The sequence below is a fragment of the Nipponia nippon genome, unplaced genomic scaffold (genome assembly GCF_047370975.1).
Source record: "Nipponia nippon isolate SJK-2023a ecotype South Korea unplaced genomic scaffold, ASM4737097v1 scaffold_9, whole genome shotgun sequence".
NCBI classification, from domain to species: domain Eukaryota; kingdom Metazoa; phylum Chordata; class Aves; order Pelecaniformes; family Threskiornithidae; genus Nipponia; species Nipponia nippon.
In genome coordinates this window covers 24,700,254-24,712,937 of record NW_028262413.1, presented here as the reverse complement: position 1 = coordinate 24,712,937, position 12,684 = coordinate 24,700,254, and the positions used below count along the sequence as shown (strand labels likewise).

The 12,684-nt window shown below is 38.3% G+C and overlaps 1 protein-coding gene across 9 annotated transcripts in view; it reads left to right on the top strand.

Annotated features, from left to right (window-relative positions):
- WNK2 (WNK lysine deficient protein kinase 2) overlaps positions 1 to 12,684 on the top strand; it is a 116,768-nt gene that overhangs the window by 52,490 nt on the left and 51,594 nt on the right. For 8 of the 9 annotated variants that reach the window (XM_087743516.1, XM_087743513.1, XM_087743515.1 and 5 more), the window contains exons 6-10: positions 1,993 to 2,081; positions 2,950 to 3,169; positions 5,948 to 6,236; positions 9,470 to 9,666; positions 12,383 to 12,535. In XM_087743516.1, coding sequence (XP_087599642.1) covers positions 1,993 to 2,081; positions 2,950 to 3,169; positions 5,948 to 6,236; positions 9,470 to 9,666; positions 12,383 to 12,535 — 948 coding nt within the window. The remainder of the gene's footprint in view (positions 1 to 1,992; positions 2,082 to 2,949; positions 3,170 to 5,947; positions 6,237 to 9,469; positions 9,667 to 12,382; positions 12,536 to 12,684) is intronic. The other variant, XM_087743512.1, reaches the window with a different exon arrangement.

Here is a 12,684-nt window from a genome sequence, read left to right as displayed (position 1 = left end):
GTGTCAGACCTCACTGAAACTCACCCATAAAATTTATTCAAGACTAAATTCAGTGAAGTACTTACAGACACTTTCTGAAATACTTATTTTCTTTTTTTTTTTTTTTTTTTTTGTCCAAGGCATCATCAGGTGAGCCAAAACTCCACTCTTCAGGACTTCAGGCCTCCTTATCTGCCACTGCATGATCCATTATTTACTGTTCTTTCAGGGTGAAACTTTAAAAAGATTTGAATAGAGTTAAATGTCCAAATCCCATTCAGTTATGTGTTTAATCAGATTATGGGTTTTTTTAGATAAAGGAAATCTTGTTTCCTTTTTATTCTTATTGACTTCATTGAAAGTACTTGGGTCCTTAAGTAATAGTGTTTAACTTCAGAATCTGTTCCCAAATTAATTTTGTCAAATTTTCATCCATATAGTAGGTAGAGATGTTACATGTTTTTAAAACAGAATCAGTATTTTTGTGATTTAAGCTGAACATCACAAATAAAAAGGATAACTTCTTGCGTTGCCAGTCTTTTCATCTATAGCTGAATATATGCATGGAAAGTATTCACAGGAAATCTTCTGTTGAACTGAATGGAATGAGCGTTAACAGATGTTGGGTATCTGTTAGTTGCTCCTATGTCGTTTGACAAGGAGAGTGGTAGGGTGGCCTTGCTGGAAATGACGGCTCTTGCTAGTGGAACATCCCTTTCTCCCTGTCTGCAACCTGGCATCAGAAGAAATTGTCAGCCTGGGCTTTGAAAACACACAGCTGCACGTGTGTGTTAACTGCCCAGGTGTTCCTGGTAATTACTTTTTTTAGTATATTTTGATCACATGTACAGAAATGTGACATAATGTATAATCTGTTATTTAGCCTGAGAACTTGCATACTACTCCTACAGATCTCTTTATCTTGGTAAGATATATGTTATTTTAATTAAGAGACTATATACCCTGAGGAGAATCATGCTGAGTTAAGACCTTGGTCCTGAAATATTAAAAAGTAGGGAGAGATGACCTATGACTGTCCTAGAAGTGTGCGTGTGTTTATTTCAAATCCTCTCCATCTTCTTAAAATGACCCCACCTAACCTGAAAGAAATGCAAACTATTCGTGTTGCACTTACATCGAGCCAAAACTCCGTATGTGGAGAAGCGGATTCTGCTTCTCTGAGTTTTCTTCTGCAATGAACAGTTGGGTTTTCTCCTTGAAAGGCTGTGCTCATAGGTTAGCTGTTCCAAATCTAGAACTGAACACTATTCCCAGAAAAAATGTTAACATTTGACAGAGATTTAACTTGATTTATAGGTTGATTTATAGGTTACACCTGCTCTGCCACTCATTCCCGATGAGATTCTAACAATGTGCTGGGGAAATGCAAGAGCAACACAGAGCTGTTCAGAGCATATTCTCCTGCTCCCCTGCTTGGTTTTGGGGCTGGTCTATTTGGTTTTTTTTTTGGGGGGGGGGGGGGGGGGGCGTGTCAGGGGTGTTGGAGAGTGTTGGAGACATAGAAAAGCAAAAGATTTGTGGGAAACAGGAGTATGAAATATGCCAAGGTATTTTTGACTCATTCTTGAAACTGGCTACCTGAAGAAAAACATGATTATTTGTCTTTATTCATTTAGTGTTTTGAGAGTTAAGGCAAAAAACATGAAAGGAATAATTTCAGAAAAGAGTTATTTTGAAAATTTAATGAATATTGACTTCAGAGTCCAGAGGATACAAAAGTAAGGTTTGCAAAGGTTAGTAAAGAAAAAGGGAGATTTGCCCTCTGTACAGCTGAGTTCATGTACGAACTAGCGTGCTTATTTTGAAGTGCAATGGTACTTACAAATATGGTCGCCCTAAATCTTCAATTTAATTTTTCTTTAAGACTAACCACTTTAAAGTATTAGTTACTCCAAGGGTTGAATTGACTGTAAAATGTAGGAAAAATGTCCTTAATTAAGAGATATAATGTAATTCTTTTTCAAACTAAATTGTTTTTCTCTATCCTTTTAGGGTATAAAGCCAGCAAGCTTTGAGAAAGTTACTGATCCTGAAATTAAGGAGATAATTGGGGAGTGCATTTGCAAAAATAAAGAAGAAAGGTTTGTTTCAAGTAATCAAGTTTTGTATTAAATAACGTGTATGCAGGGATTTCAAAGCTGTCTGTGGATTTTTGTTCTGGCTTCTTGGTCTCCCCTGTGCAGGAGAAAATGCAGAATGGAAATACAACTATAAATGATTGCTTGCTTTCTTGCCATATAATGTCAGGATAATTGAATAAATGCTGTTGTTCTGTCTGTCAACCTCTCACCTTCAAAAAATAAGGTCAGAAAGCATCATTGTGAACATGTGAGCTTGTGTATTCTAGTACATTCTGGCACAGCTGCCTGTAAAATCTCATTCAAGGGTTCTGTGTGGAGCATCAAGTGTGGTGGATGTCGACCATGAACACGACATGGTAGATTCACCACAAGCTGTTATAGCAGATTCTATTGACTCACTAGCCTCTGGATATGAAGACAAATTGTGCCTTGTTTCCAGCTTTGGTTTTAAAGCCTAATCTTCTTATACTGGCCTCTCCTAGATGAGTGTGTCTACTGTTCAGTATTTCGTAACTTTCACAAATACAGTTTTTAGAGACCTCAACTGACTACCTAGAGGGAACCTCTTTTTTAGTACTCTTTAAGCTCAGATACTCAAGAAAAGTTGAATAGAGCTATGATCTGCATTTCTGTACATGCTTATGATGTATGAATATTGCTGAAGCTTTGTGAAATAGGAAACATTTTTTTTCAGCAGTCCTCAGTAACACTGGAAATACTATGTCTTTTTGATAAGAACACTAATTTATTATGGATGAACACCAAACATACTGTAAATGGTTTTGCCTTTAACAACAGTTTCTTGTCACAGCCTCTTTGAAATTGCTTAAGACTTGCAGTATTTGAATATTCTTTATATCCATTGCAGATACGAAATTAAAGATTTATTAAGCCATGCCTTTTTTGCTGAAGATACTGGGGTAAGAGTGGAACTTGCAGAAGAAGACCATGGTAGGAAATCTTCTATTGCCTTAAGACTCTGGGTAGAAGATCCTAAGAAACTGAAAGGAAAACCCAAAGATAATGGAGCCATTGAGTTTACTTTTGATCTGGAGAAGGAAACTCCTGATGATGTTGCACAAGAAATGGTAAAATAAACTTCTCCTGACAAAAATGTATATATATAAAGTAGTGCATAAATCTCAAAGGACAGCAGGAACAAGTTTGGTAAAGTAACTTCTGCTTAAAACATTCCAGGTGTCTAGTTTAAGCAGTTTGCATTGATTTTAGAATGAATGCTGCAAGAAAGGGGGTAACAGGGAAGAATGGCATTTCAAATAGCTTAGGGACCATAGAGGTCTCTTCTACTTTTGTATTTTGAAAACTCTTTTGCCAATTTCTGTTAGCTGTTGAATGTCTTTAAATTTGTTTGGAATCTGTTTAGTTTCAGACAGCAGCTTGATATACTAAAAGAGTTCAAAAGTTTGATCACGAAACATTCTGCACTGAATTCTTCAAAACACTTCATCTTTTCTGTCAGTGTTACTTAGGAAGAATGTAGATGAGGAAAGTCTGTGGTCAGCCACTTGTATCACCAAACATAAATAGGAACCTAGATTCAAGCCTACTGCACAGAATTAGGAATAAGCTTTGGATTTAACAGATAAGTTTAACTTGGTGAATTTCTGTATCTTCGTAACTTGTGGAGTTTTGTTAGAGAAACTATTTCAAGTTCCAGTTTCACTATATAGTCCTTGAACTCGTATTTTAACGATGTTTTTACTGCAGTAGTTTAGGTTTTCTAATGTCATGGAGACATAGAATCAGTAAGCACTGAGTCAAGGGTCTGAATTTTCTTCTGCTTGCAGAAATGTTCCTATTATAATCTAAATCCCAAGGGATCCCATTTAATGATGTTGTCATCACCACTCCTGTTCTGCCTAGGAGGCACTCATTTTGGTAATGTTGCCTTACTATGTTGGATTCATCACTATGTACTCCAAATTTAGTGGGAGAAATTCAGGCTCTTCTGTCTTCTTGTCGTTAGTTTCCAGTAGGTGCAATATTTTTTGAGCAGTATATTGTTACAGAACTAATTTTATTTAAAAGTTGCCCTGGTACAGTTACTTGCTATTATATTTTGCATTTAAATATTTATGGAAATATTTGGAATTTTGAAGTTCTGTAGGTTACTTGGCCCATAGTTGTGATATTTTGTTTTGAAGAGGAAATAATTCTCATAAAAAGTATGTTTAAAAGGATCACTGCCAAACTACTGTGATACTATACCCTTTCCCAAATAATTTTGAAGCCTGTGTTTTGCTATTACATTAACAGTTACCTAAGTGACTGCATAGAAATGCTTTCAGACTTGAGGCTGTTGGGGGGACAGGCAAAGGGGGACATTTGTTCCTAAATGTCTTTTTCTAGCTGTTGTGAATTGTGGAAAACCAAAGCCATGTGCTTTCATCAATTTGTGTTGCTTTATGTGCTGTGGAAGAGAAGAATGCAGGAGACTTTTTGAGTACGGGGAATTATTTATCATTATTGGTGGGTTTTCAGTAGTCAGGCATTCCAGCCTGACCAAACGATGTGGGCAAAAGGAACTTGAAATGTTCTGGTGGGTTTGCAACCTGATGTTACCTTTCACAACCAGTGGGTACTGTAAAATAGCATGTCTTCATTAAACTTTAACCATTCTCTATATAGAGATGTAGGAATAGGAATTGTTTGCAAAAATTGTTACTGTGGCAGGTTTTCAGTGCCTTCCCATTAAGCTTTGTCATGAAGAATCTACTAGGCACATTAGGTAATACCATACAAGGTTCTCTGGACCTCAGTGGTGGTTCTCTTGAGTAACGCCCTTCTGGTGTTAGCATTTGCTGCATCATCAGTTCAGGAATGTCAGTAAGGTCTGAGAGCATAGGCAGTGGAAAATACCCATATCCATCTGCAGCTGTATTTTAAGCGGCTTTGCACCTATTAATTTTAAATGGAAAAAATCTAAGCTGTAAAACTGTCTTGTGTTTGGGGAAGAGCAAAGAAGGAAAACTTTTAGATTTCCTCTATGTATATAAGAGCTTCCAAGTCTGTAGAATATGCATGTTAAGCATGTAGGGAAAGCAGACGGATCTCTGGTAGGTTGTTATTAAACTAAAATTCATACCCTGCGCTGTAGGAGATTATGCAAACAAATAGCACAAAGATGAATTTCCGTTTTATCTGTTGAGCAGTTGAATTCTGAGAAAGCCTGGTCTCCTTTTCAGTCAAATGTGAACAGTCTGCATTTGACTCAATGACAGGCCTTTTCTTTATACAAGTCAATCAATGCTGACTGACTTTACCATTTAAGAGAATTTAATTTGAGATGAAATTCTGTTGGCATCTTTTCCTTCATGACTTGCTGTGATATCAAGCACAGCAATTTGGGAAACTGTGTATACTGGAAAGGATAAGGCAAGAAATTCTGATTTAGGGGTAGCATGGTTTACTCCAGTTGCATTGTTCAAAGAGCATTTTTCAAAGATGGTTTTTTCCTCTTTTGACTCTTCTGTTAGTCTTTCCAAAAAAAAAAAAAAAAAAAAAAGAACCAGCCTGCAGTTAAACTTTCTTCTTCTCAGTGGGTGTTAAGTTAAACTTTCTCTCTTCTACTCCATGGATGTTAACTGGTGAATAAATTGACCCAATATATATTCAGGTCTTAGAAATTACATATTGTTGTTGCATTAGGGATAGAAGTTTTATTAAAAAAAAAAAAAATCAAGCTCTTGAGTTCCTGTTCTTTTGAAGAATAAATATGTAATTCATGTTATTTCAAACTTATGTTTTCTCTGTTAGGAAGAGATTCGAGTAATACACGTGCGTGCACATGTGTGCATGCACATCGATGCACACATAATCTTGCTAAATTTGTGCTTCCTCTGTAGATTGACTCTGGATTTTTTCATGAAAATGATCTCAAGATAGTTGCGAAGTCAATACGTGACAGAGTAGCATTAATACTATGGAGAAGAGAGAGAATTTGGCCCAGGATGCAGTCAGAGGAACGTCGGGACTCTGAATGTCTGGAGAAGTTGAAGGCACCGCATGCGCAGCAGGTCCAGGTCACCTACCTTTCTCACACTGGTCACCATGTCCTGTCGGAGTCGGAGGAGCCTGAGGCAGACCAGCATCCCTTTCAGCAAAACCTACCCACCAGCGTCACGTCTGTTGCATGTAAGTCTTGTGTTGGTTTTGTGTGCACATGGTGGTGAATGTCCAAGGGTAAAAATCAATGATAATCTGAGCTCAGCAGTGAGATGAGCTGTGAGATACTGTGCATGTGTTTGCACAGTAGCTCAAAGAAGACAAGCGTCTCGGACAGATGCATAGCAATTTTGAAAGAAATAAAGTTTCAAGAAAAACTGTATTATATAGAGATAGCTTCTCCTTCAGTAGCAATAAATGCAGAAAACATATTTGTAAATGGAAAAGCAAGGAGACCTGCTGCTAGACACAAAAAATACAAGTTTTCTGTGCCAGGTGGTGGGATCAACACTAAGTTTGCGTGAAACACAGTTTCAGAGCCTGCAGAAGTTGAATTGGCACCAAACTGGTCAGAGCGACTGGTGTTTTTTTCAAATTATATTGGCAATGTGGAGATGTTTATTCAAAAGGAGACCTTGCTGAAAGCAAAGCACTGCAGTTTCTTGCGTTTTGCAAGTTACTCTTGATGGCTTGTGTGAAGTTTTTTCTGAAGCTGTGCAAAGGTCTACAGCAGAAAAAAAAAATCGATCTCTGAATGTTACATGATGTAGTTCAAGATTTCCCTGCTTTGTGGAAATATCAACTGTGCTTTGGTCGCACGTTTTGGGAGCACCAGACCCTTGTGGGTTGACACTGTAACTATTATTGGGGTCCTTAGGTCATGATGCAGGTGCTCTCTCTGTTCTGCCAGGCTCTGTTTTGTCCTGAGCCCATGGCCTTGAAGCAAGGGGGTTGTTTGATCTTAGTTATGGCAGATCAGAGTGGTTGGTTGCTCTTGTTAGTCCAGGCCCTGGTAGCTACAAGCCGATGATCTGCCAACTCTCTACATTCAGCTAGGGGCTGATTGAAGAGTGAGTACTGTGCTATTTCAAGACGGGTGGATTTACATCTCCTGTTTTAATTCCAAGCACAGATTTTGGTCTGTCTCTGAATAAAAAACTGCCTGGCTTTGTTTGCAGAACTTGTTGTTTCTTCATTTTAATTCTGAGCATTGGACTTATCTGCAGCAAACAGCAAGGCATGGGGAAGTAGTTTTTTTATTTCCCTAAAGTAACTTGTCCCTGTCTCTGTCACCTAAAATCAACCTTTGTTACCAAGTCAAGCTCTGGTATTGAAGTCTTAATCTATTTATACTTTTAAACATCTTGAAGGAAATGTTGGCAGATATTTTTAGCTTGGAAGATTTGAAATTTTATGAGAGTTCTTTTTTTTTTCTAGCCAGTTTTTCTGATAAAATCTGTTGTACGTATTTTGCTACTAAACTATTATCATGATGTTTCTGTTTTACTGTTCTGGATGTTTATGTAAGCATATTTAAATTAAAGATGCATTATCTTTAGCAAAGAGACAGCTGCTGCTTTAATTCAAGTATTGTATAAATTGCTATAGAGAGGTCTGCTTTGAATACTAAAATAACCAAGCATGCCTCTACAAGAAAACAAACCTTACAAGATATGAGAAATGGCCATATTTGCATAACACTCAGAATATTGCAGTATTTACAAACCTTTTTTTCTGAAGCTAAATTGATCTAATTTTATTTTTTCAGATCATACACTTATTCCATGCTATCTACTTCCTTTGAGAAACACCGTAATTATGACTCTTTCTGTTTCCAGTGGTACAGTGAGGCTCCTTGTGCTTCCCATGGTTCTGTTGGACATGAGTTGGCAGAATTTTATACTAAATATAAACTCCCCAGTTTATTTCCTACTCCTCCTCAACTTTTAACGAATACTTGGTATTATTTGACAATTCACTATCAGATGTCTAAGTCATTACTAAGAACATTTTCTTAGTAATGTTAGGCTTAAGACCTCTATAAATTAGTGTTCTATCAATTCATATAATAACCTGAGGTCAAATGTAAAAATGTAAATTAGTAACATAGTGTGTTTAATGCATCTTGTTCTATAAAAATCTGAGACTGACTCACAGCTTTTACTTTAGCACTCTACCGTCATACTCTTTCCCCTCCTGCCCCTTTGAGGTCTTAAATAATTGTTTGTAATAAAATGAAAGTGTGTATGCGTCAGAAATCCCTGCCTTCTTAGAGTAGGGCCATGTTGACTTTTAGAAATGAGCTGAATAAATGTTGAGAGGAGTTTAATTTAAAAAACAAAACAAAACAAAAAAAACACACCAAAAAAACAGTTGGGAGAATAGTTTGTGAGTACTGAGGAGAAATGTCATCTCGAGTGCTATTAAAAAATAATTTGTTATTTAAAAGCCAAATAAGTAAAGCCTTATTTGGAATATGGAAAAAAAGAGAAGATGGAAAGCATAGGAAAAAGTAATAGCATTTAAACTTAGCTGTAATTTAAGCCATTTTTTTGTAACTGTATTACAGTTTTCTTTCAGTTTTGAGTTTTAAATCTCTGTTACAAGCTATTTGTCTTTTGGATACTTACAGCTATGGTCTTGATTGTCTCATTTCTCAAATGAAGAAAACAGTAGCTTATACTCGGGAAAAACAGGGCACCTGTACTTTACAGGCTTCAAAAGCTGTGAAATGACATTTAAAAATCAGTAATACCCAATGGTATAGTTAAAAGATTTCTTTCCAATTGAGAAAAGATACGATGCTTGCCCAGTACCCATAGCTGTGCAATTCTGCAGGTTAGCTGGGCAAACACTCTGCATGAGAAACTCTGACAGAGCTCTGAATGGTACTCCTAAAACCCTGCAAATTTTGTTAACTGTTCTTCATCTTGAGGTATCACTATATACTCAAGTAGGGTATGATTTGCTGAACTAATAAAGCATACAACATAAAGAATTTTGTAATTTTCAGTGCTACTAATAAAAAAGGTGTTAAAGTCAGTGCATCCCTGGGAGATCTAACTCTAAAAGACTCCATGATCTGCTATGAACATTACAACTGGGGTTTCCTTTCCTTTCACCCTACAAAATCTATAAATGTCTACAATTCTTAATGTCAACCTTATGCCCTTTAAAGGAAGTATCAATGTGTCTAAAATATCATCGTGCACAGAAATCCATGGGGATGGTTTTTGGCTTAAGAGAAGCAGTATATGCCTTTTGTAGAAAATAACATTTGTGTTGTATAATTTATTTATATAATGGAAAGGGCTAGGATAGTAAAAAAGCTAATTATGTAAACCAATGTTGACCTTGCTCTAAAATCGTTACTTGAACTTACAGAGTTGTTGAGCTTTTAATAAAAAATATTGTTCTTTCAGCTGACAGCACATTTGACAGTGGCCAGGGGTCCACTGTTTATTCAGACTCCCAAAGCAGCCAGCAAAGTGTCATCTACTCATCTCTGCCTGATCCAGTACCTCCTGCTGTCCAACGGGTGTATAGCCCGCCTCTGAGCGAGAGCCAGGCTGTGCCCCACAGCCTTCAGCAGCTGGGGCACTACCAGCAGCCCTCAGGAGTAAGTCTAAAGCTTTTAAGAATAATTTTGTATCGTAGATCATACTTAATGGCTCATTTATGCTCTGTTTTCAGTAGGTGTGGATTCCAGGGCTTGCTTCATATATTCCTCACTCAGCTCTACCAATGGTGACTTGCTTAGTAATAGATTTCTAGTCGATCTGAAACGTGCGCTTAGTAGATGGTGTCTGGCTACCTGTATTTGCCATTCTGAAGAAATGCTTCACTGGCAGCTGTCATACTTTCAGTGAAAAAGCTTCTTATCAATCCGTTGTCAGTGAACTACATTAGTAGCTTTGCAATTATTAAACCCAGGCTTGTATTTGAGAACTGTTTTGTTTGGTTTTGTTCACTGTCAATATAGCCACGCATTATTGTTCCTTCATTTGTTCAAGAGCCTCTTGGGTCTGATGTTTCTTCCAGTTGTGACAAAGGTCACACATCCACTTACTTAACTGCCTTTCTGGCTCTGGGTTTGGATTTAATCTTGCACAGAGATGGTGACGTCCGTCCGTTACTGAGGCTCCAAAATCAGGCACTGGTAGCCCAGTCAGACATTGATGCTTGCTCCCGTTTTCATGCTGTTATGACCTTGACCAAAAGCAATTAATGGAACTACTGGTGCAAGAACGAACACATGTGAGTGAACATAAATCTTCAGGTTCTTCCAGTGAGAGGCACAATATGAGTGCATTGTGTCCTTCAGAAGCTGTGGCAGCACCGTGTTCCAGTTCCAGCCTGTGCCCATTACTCACGGCAGGCAGTGCTCGCGCTGCTTTTTGCCACCACAGTGACTCCGTCATGGCTTTGACTCCAAACGCAATGTCCCTTCCCCAAGAATCAGGAGAGGAAAATGCATATCTGCAGACTACAGAAGAGGCAGCAGGTGCATCACCTCTGGTGGCACTGGGGACCTCTGCAGAGCTAATGGTTCCTGAACAGCCTCATCAGACATGCCTAGCCTATTTATTTCAGTCTAGCCAAGATCAAAACGTGTCAGAAGTCTTGATGCCTGTTGAAAATGCTCACTCCCCAGGTAGCCAACTCCCAGAAAACTCGGTGTCTCAACCTCTCCCACCAATCAGCAGGCCTTGGGGCAGAAGTTTAGACCTGCCTCTGTCACATAAATATTTACAATACATAATTAGCCAAAAGACCAGTTCTTCTCCCATGAGATCTGCAAGAGTTGTAGAAAATGTTCTGCCTTCTGAATCCTGCGATGGTGGAGAAGCCAGCATGCCTGGATGGTCCCAGCCCTGTTTTAAAGTGTGTGCTGGCAGAGAGCAAGCTGGTGACCGCAGCTACCCTGAGCAGTGGAAGCAACCTGCCTAGTAAAAATTGTAGTAATGATGTGGTAGGTTAATTTTTTTTTGTTTGTTTCATCCTGTTTGACTTAAGAGAAAAAAAATTAAATCCAGGACCAATGTTTTTTTCCTGCTTGATCCAGATTTACCCTACATACTTGGGAAGCACATAATTTTCCCTGGTTTTACCTTATATTTTCCAAAATGCCTGCAAGAAATGATGAACTGTACTTTGTGGATGCATTGAAACATGACTCCGTTTACCTGAAGGAAAAAAAATTCATCCTTGGCATCTGTAGCCAGCTACCTCCACTGTGGAAACCACTTTTCCTATGTGCATACGTCTCCTGGGATGCATCCTTCCTCGTTTCTTGTTCACCAGAAGCATTACCTTAACAGCTCTAAATACAACACTCAAAAGGCATATCTTGAGCAGAATTTTTTTTATTAAATTGAGCTGTGCAGCATACTCTTTTAGAGCAGACTCATTCTTTCCATTGACAGGTTTCAGTAATTTTAACCTAAATGCATTACTTTTTTCGTGATTGAGGGTTTGGCAAGATAATAACCTTTACACAGGAGCAAAACATTTCTCATAGCCTTTTCTTTTCTGATGCGGTTTCCGTATTTTTTTTTCTTCCTGTGATAACCTGGGTAAAAAGTTCCAAGGTTTGAAAATCTCAACGAACACAGGAAACAAAAGTCTGACTCAAAACCTTCCATTTTCCAAGAAAAAAAAAAAATCACTGTATTTATCTGGGAGATTATTTACCAAGATAACAAGCACTCAACTGGAACTGTAGCAGTTGGTTTTTTTTTTTTAGGCTTACGAGCTTCAGTCTGACATACTGTTTATTTTTAATTTATCTACTTTGTTTGAGCTGAAGTTTTAGAGAACTGCTGCTGTTACAAACCTTATCTGAATTTCTTTTAATTTTTTTTGTTTTCACTTCCACTGTGGTTTTAATTTGTTTCTCATTTCTCTATTTGTTTTCTTGGCATCCATTTCAAGTAAATTACCTGCTTTTTTGGAAGACAAAGATTCTTTATGGAATTAGAAATATCTTCGTGAAGATAAATTTCTTTTTCACCCAGTTAGCAGCTTGTTATTGCTGTTGGTATAGTCTCACTGTGTGTGTGCTTTCAGTGGTTTTACTGGTCTGCACACTTGCTTCCAGAAAGAAATGCAATGCAGTTTTGTTATCTTATTTGGAATATGCCGACTTTTATCCATGTGTTTAGATTAAGTAATTTTCCTTTCCTTGCAGATAATTTTTCATATTTTTTTCCCCCCTCTGTGTTGAACCAAGTACTTAGTAGACTATTCCCTTGCAATTATATTTTGGTGAACAGTTGCAGAGACTCTTAACGTGAGGGTGACTCTTCTCTAAAGCAGTGCTCTCCCTCCTGCAGCCTGGCCTTCCCGCAGTTCAGGCTGCGCCCGCCGTGGTCTCCCAGCGGCCCCAACACTACCAGGAGCCGGCAATGCCGTTCCCCGTTGTCCAGCCCACGACTGTCGCCTCCCTGCAGCTGGGGCAGCCGCAGCCAGTACTGGCCAGCCAGCAGGTGAGAGCTTGGCTGCTGCCGAAAAGTGCTTTTCTCATCCCATTCCTTGCTCATGCTCTGCTCCAACCCATACCTGTAGCAAGTTTGAGGTGTTTGAAACTATCAAACTGCAGCTGGAGAGACTTAGGGATGGGGCAAAGGGCGTTGGG